At 56.6% G+C, this 16,150-nt stretch overlaps 1 protein-coding gene across 2 annotated transcripts; it reads left to right on the top strand.

The window, feature by feature from the left end:
* The first annotated feature begins 2,402 nt into the window (after positions 1-2,402).
* On the top strand, positions 2,403-7,859 carry LOC123351804 (free fatty acid receptor 2-like). Of its 2 annotated transcripts, none has more exons than XM_044991449.1 (2): positions 2,403-2,927; positions 6,538-7,859. In XM_044991449.1, exon 2 carries the CDS (start codon positions 6,549-6,551, stop codon positions 7,542-7,544), a length of 996 nt encoding a protein of 331 aa, XP_044847384.1. In that variant the 5' UTR covers positions 2,403-2,927; positions 6,538-6,548; the 3' UTR covers positions 7,545-7,859. The 2 variants fall into 2 exon arrangements, with proteins under 2 accessions (XP_044847384.1, XP_044847383.1); XM_044991448.1 differs by lacking the exon at positions 2,403-2,927 and adding an exon at positions 6,377-6,392.
* The last annotated feature ends 8,291 nt before the right edge of the window (positions 7,860-16,150 follow it).

The following is a 16,150-nucleotide window of genomic DNA, read 5'->3' as shown; positions in this document are numbered from 1 at the left end:
TAAACCCAGGTTTCAATAATAAAAAAATCCCATTGACGGAACATAACCCTGACTGGGCGGACCTCCAACGTGAGGTGCCAGGGGCGCCCGTGGCCCTGCCGATGAGGCCACCGCCCTGCGTGAGGTGGAACCAGTTCTCTGTGTCTTGGGGTGGGAAGGGGGGGGGTCTGTTTCTCGGAACTGGGCAAGGGAAGGGGGGCCATGGCGAGCTCAGCATTGGGGTCCTTGTGTGTAGCCCCTGCTATGTCCCCCAGCGGGGCTGCCTTGCCTCCGTATCACGGCCACCAGCTGGGCACTGGGCACCCACCCCAGCCCCCTAGGGTCATGGCAAAGGCGGGGAGAGACGTGAGAGCCCGGGAGTCAGGGTTCCACTGGGAGTGGGGCCTAGTGGTTTGGAGCAGAGGGGCTGGGAGCCAGGACTCCTGGGTTCTACCCCCAGCTCAGGAGAAGATTGAGGCCTAGTGTGTTAGAGCAGGTGGGGCTGGGAGCTGGGATAGGAAAGGGGAAAGGAGGGAGGCGCCCCCCCCCCAGCACTAGCTGGCTGAATGCTCCCCACCCCACCCCTCATGATTCCCCATTCCCCACTCCCCCAGAGCCAGCCACTCCTTGCCCTGGGGCCGGATCGGGCCCAGCGCCCCCTAGGGGAAATCTGTGGAAATGTTGTGGGCAGAAGCTTGTAGCTCCGTTTGATTTTCCAGAAGTTTGGGTGCTGAGGGTTGTACAAAAGCCCCATATCAGCCCTGACCACTGGGTGCAGCACGAGCTCTGGCAGCTGCTGTGGGCAGCCATTTCCTCCTGTCTCGCCAGGGGCAGAACCCACCCGGCCTAACCTCCCTGCAGCTAATGGGGCAACCGACCGCCCTGGGGCAGGCAGCAGGGGCGGCTCCAGGCCCCAGCACGCCAAGCGCGTGCTTGGGGCAGCAAGCCGCAGGGGGCGCTCTGCCGGTGCCACGAGGGTGGCAGGCAGGCTGCCTTCGGCGGCTTGCCTGTGGAGGGTCCACAGGACCAGCGGACCCTCCGCAGGCAAACCGCCGGAGGCAGCCTGCCTGCCGTGCTTGGGGCAGCAAAATCCCTAGAGCCGCCCCTGGCAGGCAGGATTTGGCTCCTCTGCTTGGGGTCTATTGGTTGGAGCTGCTGGGGGGTGGGGTGGGGTGGGGCTGGGAGCCAGGACTCCTGCATTCTCTTTGCATCTGTGGGAGGGGAGTAGGGTCTAGTGGTCATAGCAGGGATGCTGGGAGCCAGGACTCCTGGGTTCTCTCCGCAGCTCTGGGCGGGGAGCAGGGCAGAGATTCTCAAAATGTATTGCACCACAACCTCCTTCTGACAACAAAAATAACGACATGACCCCAGTGCCCTGTGTTACTCAGTAGTTAACAAATGCCCCCAGTGCCCTGTGTTACTCAATAGTGAAGCCAGGGCACTGGAGTCATGTCCTTATTTTTTGTTGTCAGAAGGGGGTTGCCAGGGCTCTGGCCAGGGCTCAGGCTTCCTCCTATGGGCCACAGTGAGTCTAACAGTCTAACATTAAAATGAACTGAGAACTGCTGGTCTAGTGGTTAGAGCAGGGGGGGAGGGAGGCTGGGAGCCAGGACTCCTGGGTTCTCTCCCTGGGTCTGGGAGGGGAGTGGGGTCTAGTGGTGAGAGCAGGGGGCTGGGAGTCAGGACTCCTGGGCCAAGGGCTATCATGGCAAAAGAGCACAGGGTGGGTCCATAGATGCCAAGCGTGAACCCTGCAGTGCTAAACGCCCCCATCTGAACCCCGCCTCCCCCCTGGAGGGACGGGTGAGCCGGCCCGTGGCACTCCCACATGAACGTCCGTCTGTCCGTCTGTGCACACGCCAGGAGGACGGGCGCCCGGGACGTCACCTTTGTCTCACAGCACCAACGCTATCAGAACACTGCAAATAGTGACTGATGCGGCTCCACCGCGGGGGAGGGACAGGACGCTGGACCCAGACCCCTTCACGAGGCCGGGGTGAGGGTCTGCATTCCTGGAGCTCATTCATCCCTCCCCAAAGCAAGGCCCTGGGGTGGAGGGCTGAGGCTGGGGACCCCAACCCCTCACCCTGGCCATCTTGGCCAGGACGCCTTGGGGTAGCTTGTAAAGCCTTGGGACGTCTCACTGTTTTCCCAGCACTGGCCCGTTGATGTCAGTGTCCCCTCCCCTGCAATGCTACCCCGATGGCCCCTGGGGACCCGTCGCCTCTGGTATCCTGGCTATGGAGCGACGGACGACTGACCCCCAGCAGGGATCTGGTCCCTGTTGCCTCTGTCTTTGGCTGTCAGTCAGGATTCCCTCCCACTCAGCTGTGGCCACTGCTCGTGTCTCGGTGCTCTGTGCAGGGTTTTTATGTGCCCCGGAGCCCGAGCGAAGAAATATGAACTCGGATTTGTTTGTTTATTTAATATCGTGCTTCTGAAAGATGCTGCAGCCCGGGAGATCAAAGAACCATAAATCCAGCGCAGCCCCTCCTCCGTGCCCTGTGGTAGAACCACTAGACCTCACTCCTCTTCCAGAGCCTGGGAGTTCTGGCTTCCAGCCCTTCACTGCTCTAACCACCAGACCCCACTCCCCTGCCTGAGCTGGGACTAGCTCCCCAGCAGGATGCGGTAGCTGACCCGTGGGAGGGGAGGCTCAGACTCCCTTGAGGACGTGCTGGTTCACATCTCGCACGAGGAAGTAACGATTGCATCTCTCATCCTTTCTGCGTGGATTTCCGAGGAGAGGGACCAGTGGGGTTTCCTGGAGCGCAGCCACAGCCACAACATAACCAGCCGCCTGGGTACAGGAAACTCACTCCCCAGCTGGGACTCAGGAGACCAGCCAACAGCTCGTCCCTGACACATCACTTGGGGTGGCTCCCAGCCTGGACACCTGGGTTCCAGCCCTTCTGCAGGCTCCCAGTGCACTGGCTGCTGGAAAGGAGGTGAGGATGGGCTCTTTAGCTGCCTGGGTCAGGGCTTGTAAGGAGGGGAGTGGGGTCTAGTGGTTAGAGCAGGGGGAAATGGGGAGCTGGGAGTCCTGGGTTCTATCACTGGCTCTGGACAGGGAGTGGGATCTAGTGGTTAGAGCAGGGGGAAATGGGGAGCTGGGAGTCCTGGGTTCTATCACTGGCTCTGGACAGGGAGTGGGGTCTAGTGGTTAGAGCAGGGGGAAATGGGGAGCTGGGAGTCCTGGGTTCTATCACTGGCTCTGGACAGGGAGTGGGATCTAGTGGTTAGAGCAGGGGGAAATGGGGAGCTGGGAGTCCTGGGTTCTATCACTGGCTCTGGACAGGGAGTGGGGTCTAGTGGTTAGAGCAGGGGGAAATGGGGAGCTGGGAGTCCTGGGTTCTATCCCTGGCTCTGGACAGGGAGTGGGGTCTAGTGGTTAGAGCAGGGGGAAATGGGGAGCTGGGAGTCCTGGGTTCTATCCCTGGCTCTGGACAGGGAGTGGGGTCTAGTGGTTAAAATCAGGGGCAGGACTCCTGGGTTCTCTTCCCTGTCCTGACCAGTGTGTATTTCCCTTTACCAGTCATGCCCAGGCGTCTGTGCAAAGTTTAGTTTTGCTTTTGTGAAATTAAAAGGAAACAAACAAGCAACTAAGTAAAAAGGGAAGTGGCTGCCTCAGCTGGCCCCTGGGTTCTAGCCCCAGCTCTGGGAGGGGAGTGGGGTCTAGTGGTTAGAGGCAGGGTCTGTGTGGGAGGGGAGCCAGGACTCCTGGGCTCTTTCCCCAGCGTGGCCAGCCCCTTTCCCCGCTCTGACTCTGTTCTTCAAGCTGTAAAATGGGAGTGAAGGTTTGTGACCTAATTTGGCCATGCGCTCGTCCGCCACCTCCGAGCGATCAGGGCTGCGCGACGTGGGCAGCGGGGGATGGAAATTTGTCTAGCTCAGCTGAGGAAACGCAAGGTGGGCACAGGGAGAAGGGAGCCCTGGGACAGAAGAACACAACAGTCCATGTACGGGGGGGAGTGGGGTACCCAGCACTGGGATGGGGAGGTGCCTGTCAGGATGTGGGGCGTGGTCATTCCATCCCCCACAGAAGGGGTCCCCCACTCGGAGGAAGAGACTGGAGGGGACAATTCCTCCCCCTGGGCAGCGGCTCCATTACCAACGGAACCTGCCAATGGGTCTGATCTCCTCGCGGTTCCATGTCGTGCCACCATATCTGAGCAGCCAGCCAGGCCAGGAGGGGAAGTGGGTTTCTGTCTGAGAATAGAGAGTGGAAGGACAGACAGGAATGCATGACCAGGAGAGATGTGCTGGCTGGTACATACACCCTCCCCAATTCCAAGAACCCAGGAGTCCTGGCTCCCAGTCTCCTGCTCTGACTACTAGAACCCACAGCCCTCCCAGATCTGGGGACAGAACCCAAGAGTCCTGACTGCAAGACACCCCCCCCCTCAACCACTAGACTCCACAGCCCTCCCAGAGCTGGAGATAGAACCCAAGAGTCCTGACTGCAAGACACCTGCCCCCCCTAGCTCTAACCACTAGACATGACTTCCCTCCCAGAGCTGGGAATAGAACCCAAGAGTCCTGACCGCAAGACACCTGCCCCTCCCAGCTCTAACCACTAGACATGACTTCCCTCCCAGAGCTGGGGCTAGAACCCAAGAGTCCTGACGGCAAGACACCCACCCCTCCCCCAACACTAGACCTCACAGCCCTCCCAGAGCTGAGGACAGAACCCAGGAGTCCTGGCTCCACAGGATTACCTCAAGGAGCGAAAATAAGCTGGCCAAGCTGTGTAGCAGGATTGCTGCAGGTCAGACCAGCCTAGCGCCTGATTTTACGAGCTGGCTGAAATGACAGCAGTGTGTGTGGGGTATTTCTATTCAAAGCGGGGACTCTGTTTACACAGCCGAGCCCCGAGCGATTTAGCCCTCTCGGGCATCCGTGGGTGAATGACCAGCAATCCCACCCTGCCGCAACTGAGATCCAACTCGGGCAAAGAGCAGGGAGCCGGCGGGTTGTGGGAACCGGCCGATCCGGGATTCAAACCTGTGGCTTGGCCTGATGCCTCTTGCATAGAGCTGGGGCGAGCGAGGGCAGTACAGGGCTGTGGACACTAGGGGGAGAAGGGGGCAAGAGAAAGGCAGGGGGATTGGATGGACAGACAGCAGTTAAGAGACATGGACGGGGGTCTATGAGGCTGGATAGCTAGATACGGGGTGCTCTGCTGTCTTTCCATCTATACCCATGTGCCCTATCCATCCAGAACCCAGGAGTCCTGGCGCTCAGCACCACCGACCCCTGCTGTAACCCATTAGACCCCACTCCCCTCCCAGAGCTGGGGCTAGAACCCAGGAGTCCTGGCTCTCAGCCCACTAGACACCTCCCCCCGCCTTTGGCAAGGGATCTAGAAGCAGTGATTACAGACGGCAGAAGGACTGGCTGAGCCCAGGCAATGGTTTACTTTACGGGAGGTTTATTAACTTCTCCTTAATGAGGCTTTTTAACGATCGATCCCCGCAGGTAGGAGGCGGGAGTAGAGCTACGTGCACCCTGGGGAAGGAGGGGCCCATCGCAGCTTGGCGTGAGGGCACCCACAGCCTGTCTGGAGCATGGGCGCAGGACGCCCTGGCCGAGGGCCGCCCAGAGGATTCAGGGGGCCTGGTGTCTTCCCTGGCACTTCGGCGGCGGAAGGACCCCCCTGCCGCCGAATTGCAGCCGAAGACCTGGAGCGGAAGAAGCTCTGGGGCCCCGGGCCCCACGAGAATTTTCTGGGGCCCTGCAGCAAGTGAAGGGCCCCGCTCCAGGGGCCCCGAAAAACTCTCGTGGGGGCCCCTGCGGGGCCTGGGGCAAATTGCCCCACTTCCCCCCCCCCCCGGGCGGCCCTGCCCTGGCCCCTGGGAAAACTGGCAGGCTAGTCTTCAGAGTCACTGGGATGGCTCAGTGGCTGGAGGGGGGAGCCAGGACTCCTGGGTTCTCTCCCTGGTTCTGGGCAGAAAGTGGAGTCTAGTGGGTTGTGTGGAGCTGAAAGATCAAGAATCCTGGGTTGTGTTTTGTAGTTCTACTGTGCATTGACTCCTTATCCCTTATTTTAACCACAAAATTACTCCTCAGAACCAGGGAGAGAACCCAGGAGTCCTGGCGCCCATCCCCCGCTGCCCTGACCACTAGACCGCACATTTGATAATATTTATGAAAATTTCCCTCTGAGTAACAGCCACTTCCCTGTCCTCTGAGCTGCCCGCTTGCCCCCGCCCCAGCCCATCCCTGTGTGTTTGCTCACACGATCTCGTGCATCCCAGGCCCGCGGATCTCTCTGGCACTGCCCCCACACGCCTGCCACTGGCTAAACAGGAAACTGAGCTAAATAAATACGGGAGCCGGCTACATAAATTCCAGACTCATGTCTAGTGTCAGCTAATGCACCAGGAGCCCTGAGCTTGCTCGCATGGCTACGGGTAAGGAGGGGCTGGGAACCAGGACCCCTGGGTTCAAGCCCCAGGCCTGGCAGGGGAGTGGGATCGAGGGGGTTGGAGCAGCAGGGGCTGGGAGCCAGGACTCCTGGGTTCCTTCAGCATCTGACAAGCCTTTTGTCCTTTGTAGAAGCCGAGACGATGAGCGCGACCATTTGCACCCCGGTGGTTCTCACCGTCTACATCTTCACCTTCCTGATCGGTCTCCCGTCCAACCTCCTGGCCTTCTACACCTTCCTGGTGAAGGTCCGCCAGAAACCCACCCCCGTCGACATCCTTCTCCTCAACCTGACCATCTCCGACATCTCCCTCCTCATCTTCCTCCCCTTCAAGATGGTGGAGGCCATCTCAGATAGGGCGTGGACCTTGCCCGCTTTCCTCTGCCCACTCACCAACTTCTTCTTCTACAGTAGCGTCTACATCAGCTCCCTCTTCCTCATGGCCGTCAGCATTGAGCGCTACTTGGGCGTGGCCTTTCCCATCAAGTACAAGCTCCGGCGCCGGCCAGCCTATGCCACCGCTGCCTCCGTGGTGTTCTGGGTGGTGGGCTGTGCCCACTGCAGCATCGTCTACATTGTCCAGTACCAAGACCCGAGCCAGAACTGGACTGCACCCTTCAACAACGCGTCCAACTGCTACGAAGATTTCTCCCCTAGGCAGCTCCGGGTCCTGCTCCCTGTCCGGCTGGAGCTCTTCCTGTTCCTCTTCTGCCTCCCCTTCATCGTCACCATCTTCTGCTACGTCAACTTTGTCCGTATCCTGGTGGCCCTGCCCAACATCCCGGCCCGGAGGAAGCAGCGGGCCGTGGGCCTGGCCGTGGCCACCTTGTTCAACTTCATAGTCTGCTTCGCCCCCTACAACCTGTCCCACGTGGTGGGCTTTGTCCAGAACAAGAGCCCCTCCTGGAGGGTGTACGCTCTTCTCCTCAGCACCCTCAACGCTGCCCTGGACCCCGCCATCTTCTACTTCTCCTCCACTGCTGTCCAACGGGCCTTCACCAAGTGCCTCGCCGGCCTGTGGCACAAACTCAGCGCCTTCATGGCCCGGTGCCATCTCCCCTGCTTGACTTGCTGCGGGGAAGGGGGCAGAGATGTGGAGGCGGCCAGTGGGGACGAGGCTGAGGGTTCAACGACTTGACTCCCAGGGTGAGACCAACTCTCTGTTTCCTCCGCAGAGCTTCCTTGTCCCATGCGTCGCAAGAGAAAGAGATCCTGCACCTCAGCCAGGGACGGCATCTTCTGTCCTTCCCTGCACCACCCGAGAGTAGACAGCAGCACGTGGCAGGGCTTGGAGTTGGTGCCCAACTTCCACAAGGCTTTGGCCTACTTGAGCTTCTATGTGGTTGGCTAAACTTGGCTTCAGAGGGCTTTGGTTGACCTGAAGTCGGGGTCGCCATGGTGTCAAGGGCCACAACCGAGCAGTTGACCAAGCTCCCACCGGACTTTGGCTTACTTCAGCTTTGGAACGAGTGTCCCAACTTCCTCAAGGATCCGGCCTCTCTCAGCGTCAGGGTCGTCATGGCGTCAAAGGCCTTCCTTTGCCGCTGCTGGCTCACAAGTGAAACATAGACCGATTTCAGCTGGAGGGTCCCCCCCGGCGTCCTCCACTCACTCCTGGTCTTTCCTTCTCCGTGGTTGGGCCAACGGGCAAGCAAGCAACTATGGGTTGTAACTGCAAGGGGGGAACCAAGTGTGGGGTTGCTTGAGGGAGAGCAAACAGGCTGGGCTGAGCTCGTCCCATTTCAGGCGAATCATTTAGTGGCAGATGAACAAGGACCAGGCTCCGTGAGAGGCCCGTGGGCCCCGAGTTTGCCCTTGTTAGCTATGGAGAGCTCCTCCTTCTTGGCCTCTAGTATTAGTGCGTGTTGGCCTCTGTGGAAATGTACTTCCCGCCTCAGTGGGACTGGAACGCAAGAGGCTGCAGCCCAGCACACTACTGCTTGAGCTAAAGGAGAAATGCTGTGTGTTGGCGGCAGTAGTCGCCGTAGTAGTCGGCGGCAGTAGTTGGCGGCTATTATCCACCATGTGGATGGGAAGGATTTGGACTCTGGACCTTCACTATCAATGCAGGGCGCTCTATGCAAATGGTCATGGGAAGGCTCGTACTGAGCAGGATTTGAAAGCAGGACTTCCAGCACCACAGTGAGCGGCTCACGTGATCTAAAGGCAGAGTACCTTTTGCAGCGGTAGTAGGGCTGTTATCCTCCAAGTATGCTGTTGGTGGGGGATGGGCGATTAGCAGGCACCCGTACAATGGACACTGGTCCCTGCAGGTCTGGACATAGAGCTGAGATCTCCCTCATGCAAGGGCCTGCATCTCCTCCCTTCGCTGGTGGATCTGGCGCCCCCCCAGGGGCAGTGGCTACAGCTACGTATTAAATAAAGTTATTGATTTATTATCCAATAGTGATTATTTTCTAACTTTTCTTCTGGTCTAGAGGGTTGGAGTCAGCAGGGCTGGGAGCCAGGACTCATAAGAACATAAGAACGGCCAGACTGGGTGAGACCAAAGGTCCATCTAGCCCAGTGTCCTGTCTGCCGACAGTGGCCAATGCCAGGTGCCCCGGAGGGAATGAACAGAACAGGGAATCATCAAGTGATCCAGCCCCTGTCGCCCATTCCCAGCTTCTGGCACACAGAGGCTCGGGACACTTGGTTCTATAACCAGTTCTGGGAGGGGAGTGGGGTCTATGGGTTAGAGCTGGGGGGTTGCTGGGCGCCAGGACTCCTGGGTTCTATCCATGGGGGAGGGGACCAGGGCTAGGAAGTAGAACACAAGCACATTGTGTCTGTCGACTTTTAATTAACTGCAGGGCGTGAATCCGGCGCCGCATGTAAATAAACAGTGTCTCCCTGGCGCCGATATTAACCGGGGTTAATGGATAACTGGGCTGGGCAGGGCCTGGGGCTGCCAGGGGATCTCGCGTGGGCAGCTGGAGGAACCACCAGGTCCCAGGCCATGGGACGCTGCCACGGAGCTCACCCCCCACCCCCGGGACTTCCCCAGAGCAGGAGCCCCCCCTATACAGCCCCCTGTAAACAGACGTGCAGCCCCCTCTCCTGGGCTCAGTCACCGTGGCCTGTCCAGCTCCTGGGGGGTTCAGCGGGGAGAGGGAGCGGGGAGCTGGGTGCAGGTTGGCTCCTGCTCCTAATGGGGCTGAGGCCCAGCAAACCTCATTGCACAGCGAGCTCCCCAGAGCAGCTGTTAGCAGATAAACAAACGAGAGTGGTGCAGAGATGCACAGGGAGCGCCCCTCCCCCACGCTGCATTGCACGCCCCCCCCCATACACACACACACACACACACACACACACACACAGGGGCTCCCAACCCCTCACACACATGGGCAGCAGCAGGGGCGGCTCCAGGCCCCAGCACGCCAAGCGCGTGCTTGGGAGCGGCAAGCTGCCGGGGGCGCTCTACCGGCGCCGCTAGGGCGGCAGGCAGGCTGCCTTCGGCGACTTGCCTGCAGAGGGTCTGCTGGTCCCGCGGCTTCGGCGGACCTCCCGCAGGCAGCCTGCCTGCCGTGCTTGGGGCGGCAAAATGCCTAGAGCCGCCCCTGGGCAGCAGGGAGGGGAGCGCTGGGGGAGGGAGGCGTGTCTGTTCATACACACGCGCGCCGGGCTCGTCCCCTCCAGCAGGGGGCAGCAGGAACACCCCCTTACCCCCACCCCCCATCCCAGCCACACAGCTGCACACAATCTCAGCACACTAACACACCCATAAACCATTCACACACCACAATAGCCGTATGGAACAGAGTGTGTGCGCTTAGCAGGGTGAACTCACTGCCCACCCCAGGGCGGCACTAGGGGGCGCTGTGCTGCAGGGAGCGGGGTGGGGGGCTCTCCCCTGGCAGTCCGGGCTGGTGCCGATGCCCCAGGGCAGCACTAGGGGGCGCTGTGCTGCAGGGGGCGGGGTGGGGGGGCTCTCCCCTGGCAGTCCGGGCTGGCCCCGATGCCCCAGGGCAGCACTAGGGGGCGCTGTGCTGCAGGGGGCGGGGTGGGGGGCTCTCCCCTGGCAGTCCGGGCTGGTGCCAATGCCCCAGGACAGCACTAGGGGGCGCTGTGCTGCAGGGGGCAGGGTGGGGGGGCTCTCCCCTGGCAGTCCGGGCTGGTGCCAATGCCCCAGGGCAGCACTAGGGGGCGCTGTGCTGCAGGGGGCAGGGTGGGGGGCTCTCCCCTGGCAGTCCGGGCTGGTGCCAATGCCCCAGGGCAGCACTAGGGGGCGCTGTGCTGCAGGGGGCGGGGTGGGGGGCTCTCCCCTGGCAGTCCGGGCTGGCCCCGATGCCCCAGGCAGTGCTATAATCTGCCTGTGTCTGCAGCTGGGGATTTCTACCCTGCGCTTCTGTGCACAGCCCTGAATCTCCCGGGCCATCTAGTGGGCTGAGGGCCGATAGCAAGACTGAGGGACGCTCGCTTCCGTGTCAGGGTGATTTCTCCACAAGCCACAGGCCTGGCCCAGAGCGAGCGTCCCATCCTTCGCTTACATCGGCTACAGCAGCAGAGCTGTGGAGGGATGCGGGGGCTTGCAGGTCAGGAGTGAGGGGCACCGGCAGAGCTGTGTGTCTGGACTAGGCTGTGGCAGCTGAGGCAGGACCTGGGAGCCTGGGAAAGGGGCCTGCAGGGCATGGGGGCGGAGGGGGGGGGGTCGGGAGCTCCTTGGAAGGCATCACTCAGCTCTGGCACCATCTGCTTTTCCCAACAAGTCCCAGAGCCGCCCCCTAAGCAGGGCACAAGGACGGGCCCTGTGAAGACGCCCCCTGGCCTAGCTACGCAGCGCCTGCAGTCCATGGGCAGACCCCAGTCTGCCAGAGATCCCCCCCCGTGTCCCCTCCTGCCCCTGACTGTCCCCCCCTTTGGAGCACCAAACCCCCCCTTCCTCCAGATTTCCTACAGTCCTGGGAAAAAGCCAGGTGCAGTATTTGCTGTGTCCACCAGAGGGCACCAGCACCTCACACCTGAGCCCCAGGAGAATGTGGGGGACCAGAGTCTGGAGCGGACAGTCCCACCCTGACTATTCAGAGGATGCAGTGACGGAAGGTGGCCACTGGGGGGGGGGTAGTGGGGACACACGTGCACTGGAGCTAACACCCAGCGAGGGGTTTCTGGGTTACAGGGTACTTGGCACTGGGCGGGTAACCAGGTAATGGCCCAGCCGTGCCGGGGGCACCAAGTATCCCTGAGGGATGGGACACCAGAAGGAAACCAAAAGCCAGCGGTGGGCGGGCCGGCGGCGGCGGGAATCCACCGAAATTCTCAAGATCCTACAGCCTCGTGTGTCTCTTTTTGCGGGGGAGGGGGTATGTGGGGGGTGTTAGACGATATTCACCACCTGGATGAGTCCGGCCAAAGGCAGCCAAGGTCAGCGAGGGCATCGCAGCTACACTCCCCTGACATGGTTTTCCCCGGGGCCGTTTGCTTTTCAGCTATTGCTCCGCTGCTGCAAGGGGCCCCGACGCCCCCGCGGCCTTTCGATTTGACGTTTTTAAAATAAATTCCACAGATAATCTCCACTTTTTGGCTTCAGCGTTTCCCCCACCCCCAGTTTTCATCCGTTTCAATGTCCAGAGTTGCAGGAAATGACGATGGGATCAGACAACGGGGGGTGGAGTGGGAGGTGTCTGACTAATTGGAGGATTGGGCCAAAAGAAATCGGATGAGGTTCAACAAGGACAAGTACAGGGAACAAGGAAGAATCCCATTCACCGCTACAGGGTGGAGACCGACTGGCTAAGCAGCAATTCTGCAGAAAAGGACCTGGGGATTACAGTGGATGAGAAGCTGGATACTAGTCAGCAGTGTGTCCTTGTTGCCAAGAAGGCTAACGGCATATTGGGCTGCATTAGTAGGAGCGTTGCCAGGAGATTGTGATCATTCCCCTCTCTTCGGCACTGGTGAGGCCACATCTGGAGTATTGTGTCCAGTTTTGGACCCCAAACTACAAGGAGGATGTGGACAAATTGGAAAGAGTCCAGTGGAGGGCAACAAAAATTATTAGGGGGCTGGGCACATGACTTATGAGGAGAGGCTGAGGGAACTGGGATTGTTTAGTCTGCAGAAGAGAAGAGTGAGGGGAGATTTGATAGCAGCCTTCATCTACCTGAAGGGGAGTTCCAAAGAGGATGGAGCTCCGCTGTTCTCAGGGGTGGCAGATGACAGAACAAGGAGCAATGGTCTCAAGTTGCAGAGGGGGAGGTTTAGGTTGAATATTAGGAAAAACTATTTCCCTAGTAGGGTGGTGAAGCACTGGAATGGGTTACCTAGGGAGGTGGTGGAATCTCCTTCCTTAGAGGTTTTTAAGGTCAGGCTTGACAAAGCGACTGGCTGGGATGATTTAGTTGGGGATTGGTCCTGCTTTGAGCAGGGGGTTGGACTCGGTGACCTCCTGAGGTCTTTTCCAACCCTGATCTTCTCTGAGTCTATGGTGAAAAGGGTGAGAGGAGCCAAACAGCAAAAATTAGGATGTTTGTTCACCAATGCGAGAAGCTTAGGTAACAAAATGGAGGAACTGGAGCTCCTGGTCCGAGAATTGAAACCGGATATCGTAGGAATAACTGAAACATGGTGGAACGGTAGCCATTTCTGGAGTACAGGTATGGAAGGGTATGTGCTGTTTAGGAAAGACCGAAACAAAGGTAAAGGTGGGGGAGTAGCATTGTATGTCAATAATGAGGTGAAATGTAACCAAGTAACTAGCAATGCAATGGATAATACGGAGTCTGTTTGGGCAATGGTGACATTGGGGAAGAAAACTACTAGAGCATCCCCTGGGATAGTGATTGGGGTGTGCTATAGACCGCCGAGATCTAGCCTGGATATGGATAGAGAGCTCTTTAATGTTTTTAAGGAGGTAAACACTAATAGGAACTGTGTGATCATGGGAGACTTTAACTTCCCGGATATAGATTGGGAAACAAATGCTAGTAATAATAATAGGGCTCAGCTTTTCCTAGACGTGATAGCTGATGAATTCCTTCATCAAGTAGTTGCTGAACCGACGAGGGGGGATGCCATTTTAGATCTGATTTTGGTGAGTAACGAGGACCTTGTTGAGGAAATAGTTGTAGGGGACAACCTTGGCTCGAGTGATCATGAGCTAATTCGGTTCAAAATAAATGGAAGGATAAACATAATTGCATCTGAGACTAAGGTTTACGATTTCAAAAGGGCTAACTTTATTAAATTAAGGCGACTAGTTAGGGAAGTGGACTGGACTAACATATTTAGGGATCTAAAGGCGGAAGACGCCTGGGGTTACTTCAGGTTGAAGTTGCAGGAGCTGTCAGAGGCCTGTATCCCGAGAAAGGGAAAACGGTTCGTAGGTAGCAGTTTTAGACCGAGCTGGATGAGCAAGCGTCTCAGAGGGATGATTAAGAAAAAACAGAAAGCGTACAAGGAATGGAAAATGGGAGGGATCAGCAAAGAAACCTACCTTATTGAGGTCAGAGGGTGTAGGGAAGCAGTGAGAAAGGCAAAGAGCCGGGTGGAGATGGACCTAGCGAAGGGGATTAAAACCAATAGCAAAAGGTTTTTTAGCCATATAAATAGGAAGAAAACCAAGAAGGAGGAAGTGGGACCGCTTAAAACTTTAGACGGAGTGGAGATTAGGGATAATCTTGGCATGGCACAATATCTAAATGAATATTTTGCCTCGGTCTTTAATGAGGCTAATGAAGGGCTAAGGAATAGTGATAGAGGGACTGATGGGAATGAAGATATGGGGGTAGACATTACGGTATCTGAGGTAGAAGCCAAACTTGAACAGCTTAACGGAAGTAAATCGGGGGGCCCAGATAATCTTCATCCTAGAATATTAAGGGAATTGGCGAGTGAAATTGCAAGCCCGTTAGCGATGATTTTTAATAAATCTCTAAACTCGGGGATTGTACCGTTTGACTGGAGATTAGCTAATATAGTTCCTATATTCAAGAAGGGGGAAAAAAGTGACCCAGGTAACTACAGGCCTGTTAGTTTAACATCTGTAGTATGCAAAGTCATGGAAAAAATTTTAAAGGAGAGAGTGGTTACGGACCTTGAGGCCGATGGCAACTGGGACAAATTACAGCATGGTTTTACGAAAGGTAGATCGTGCCAAACCAACCTGATCTCCTTCTTTGAGAAAGTAACAGATTTTTTAGACAAGGGAAATGTGGTGGATCTAATATATCTAGATTTCAGTAAGGCGTTTGATATGGTACCGCATGAGGAATTACTGGTTAAATTGGAAAAGATGGGGATCGAAATGAAAATCCAGAGGTGGATAAGGAGCTGGTTAAAGGGGAGACTGCAGAGGGTCGTATTGAAGGGTGATCTGTCGGGTTGGAGGGGGGTTACCAGTGGAGTTCCTCAAGGTTCGGTTTTGGGTCCGATTTTATTTAATCTATTTATCGCTGACCTCGGAACCAAAAGTAGGAGTGGGCTGATAAAGTTTGCGGATGACACCAAGTTGGGAGGTATTGCCAATTCGGAAAAGGATCGGGATATCCTCCAGGGAGATTTGGATGACCTTGTAAACTGGAGTATTAGTAACAAGATGAAATTCAATAATGAGAAGTGTAAGGTTATGCATTTAGGGATGACTAATAAGAATTTTAGTTATAAGCTGGGGACGCACCAGTTGGAAGTAACGGAGGAGGAGAAGGACCTAGGAGTCCTGGTTGATCGTAGGATGACTATGAGTAGGCAATGTGATGTGGCCGTTAAAAAAGCTAATGCGGTCTTGGGATGCATTAGGCGAGGTATTTCTAGTAGAGATAAGGAGGTGCTAGTCCCGTTATATAAGGCGTTGGTGAGACCTCATTTGGAGTATTGTGTGCAGTTTTGGTCTCCCATGTTTAAGAAGGATGAATTCAAACTGGAACGGGTACAAAGAAGGGCCACTAGAATGATCCGAGGAATGGAAAGCCTGTCGTATGAAAGGAGACTTGAGGAGCTTGGTTTGTTTTCCTTAACCAAAAGAAGGATAAGAGGAGATATGATTGCACTCTTTAAATATATCAGAGGGATAAATACCAGGGAAGGAGAGGAATTATTTCAGCTCAGTGCTAATGTGGACATGAGGACAAACGGATATAAATTGTCAGTTAGGAAATTTAGGCTTGAAATTAGATGAAGGTTTCTAACCATCAGAGGAGTGCAATTCTGGAACAGCCTACCGAGGGAAACAGTGGGGGCGAAGGACCTCCATGACTTTAAGATTAAGCTGGATAAGTTTATGGAGGGGATGGTATGATAGGATAACGGGTTTAGTCAATAGGTCAATAACGTGCCACACTGGTAATTAGTACAAAGGGTCAATGTTGGGATATTGTTAGCCCTTTCCAGAGGGTCTGGCTGGAGAGTCTTGCCCGCATGCTCGGGGTTCAGCTGATCGCCATATTTGGGGTCGGGAAGGAATTTTCCTCCAGGGTAGATTGGCAGTGGCCCTGGAGGTTTTTCGCCTTCCCCCGAAGCATGGGGCAGGGGTCGCTTGCTGGTGGATTATCTGCTACTTGAAGTCTCTAAATCATGATTTGGAGCATTCAACAGCAGGGTCAAGGGAGAGAATTAGTTCAGGAGTGGGTGGATCAGCTTATGTGGCCTGCATCTTGCAGGAGGTCAGACTAGATGATCATAATGGTCCCTTCTGATCTTGAATTCTATGATTCTATGATTCTATGACTACATTTTAATGACCCAGCTGTTGGGATTCCAAATGTTGACGCTAATCATTAAACCTTCGACCGTCAGTGTCACCTGTCA

The sequence above is a fragment of the Mauremys mutica genome, chromosome 17 (genome assembly GCF_020497125.1).
Source record: "Mauremys mutica isolate MM-2020 ecotype Southern chromosome 17, ASM2049712v1, whole genome shotgun sequence".
NCBI classification, from domain to species: Eukaryota; Metazoa; Chordata; order Testudines; family Geoemydidae; genus Mauremys; species Mauremys mutica.
The sequence above is the reverse complement of the archived record's forward strand: the minus strand, read 5'-3'. Positions and strand labels throughout refer to the sequence as shown.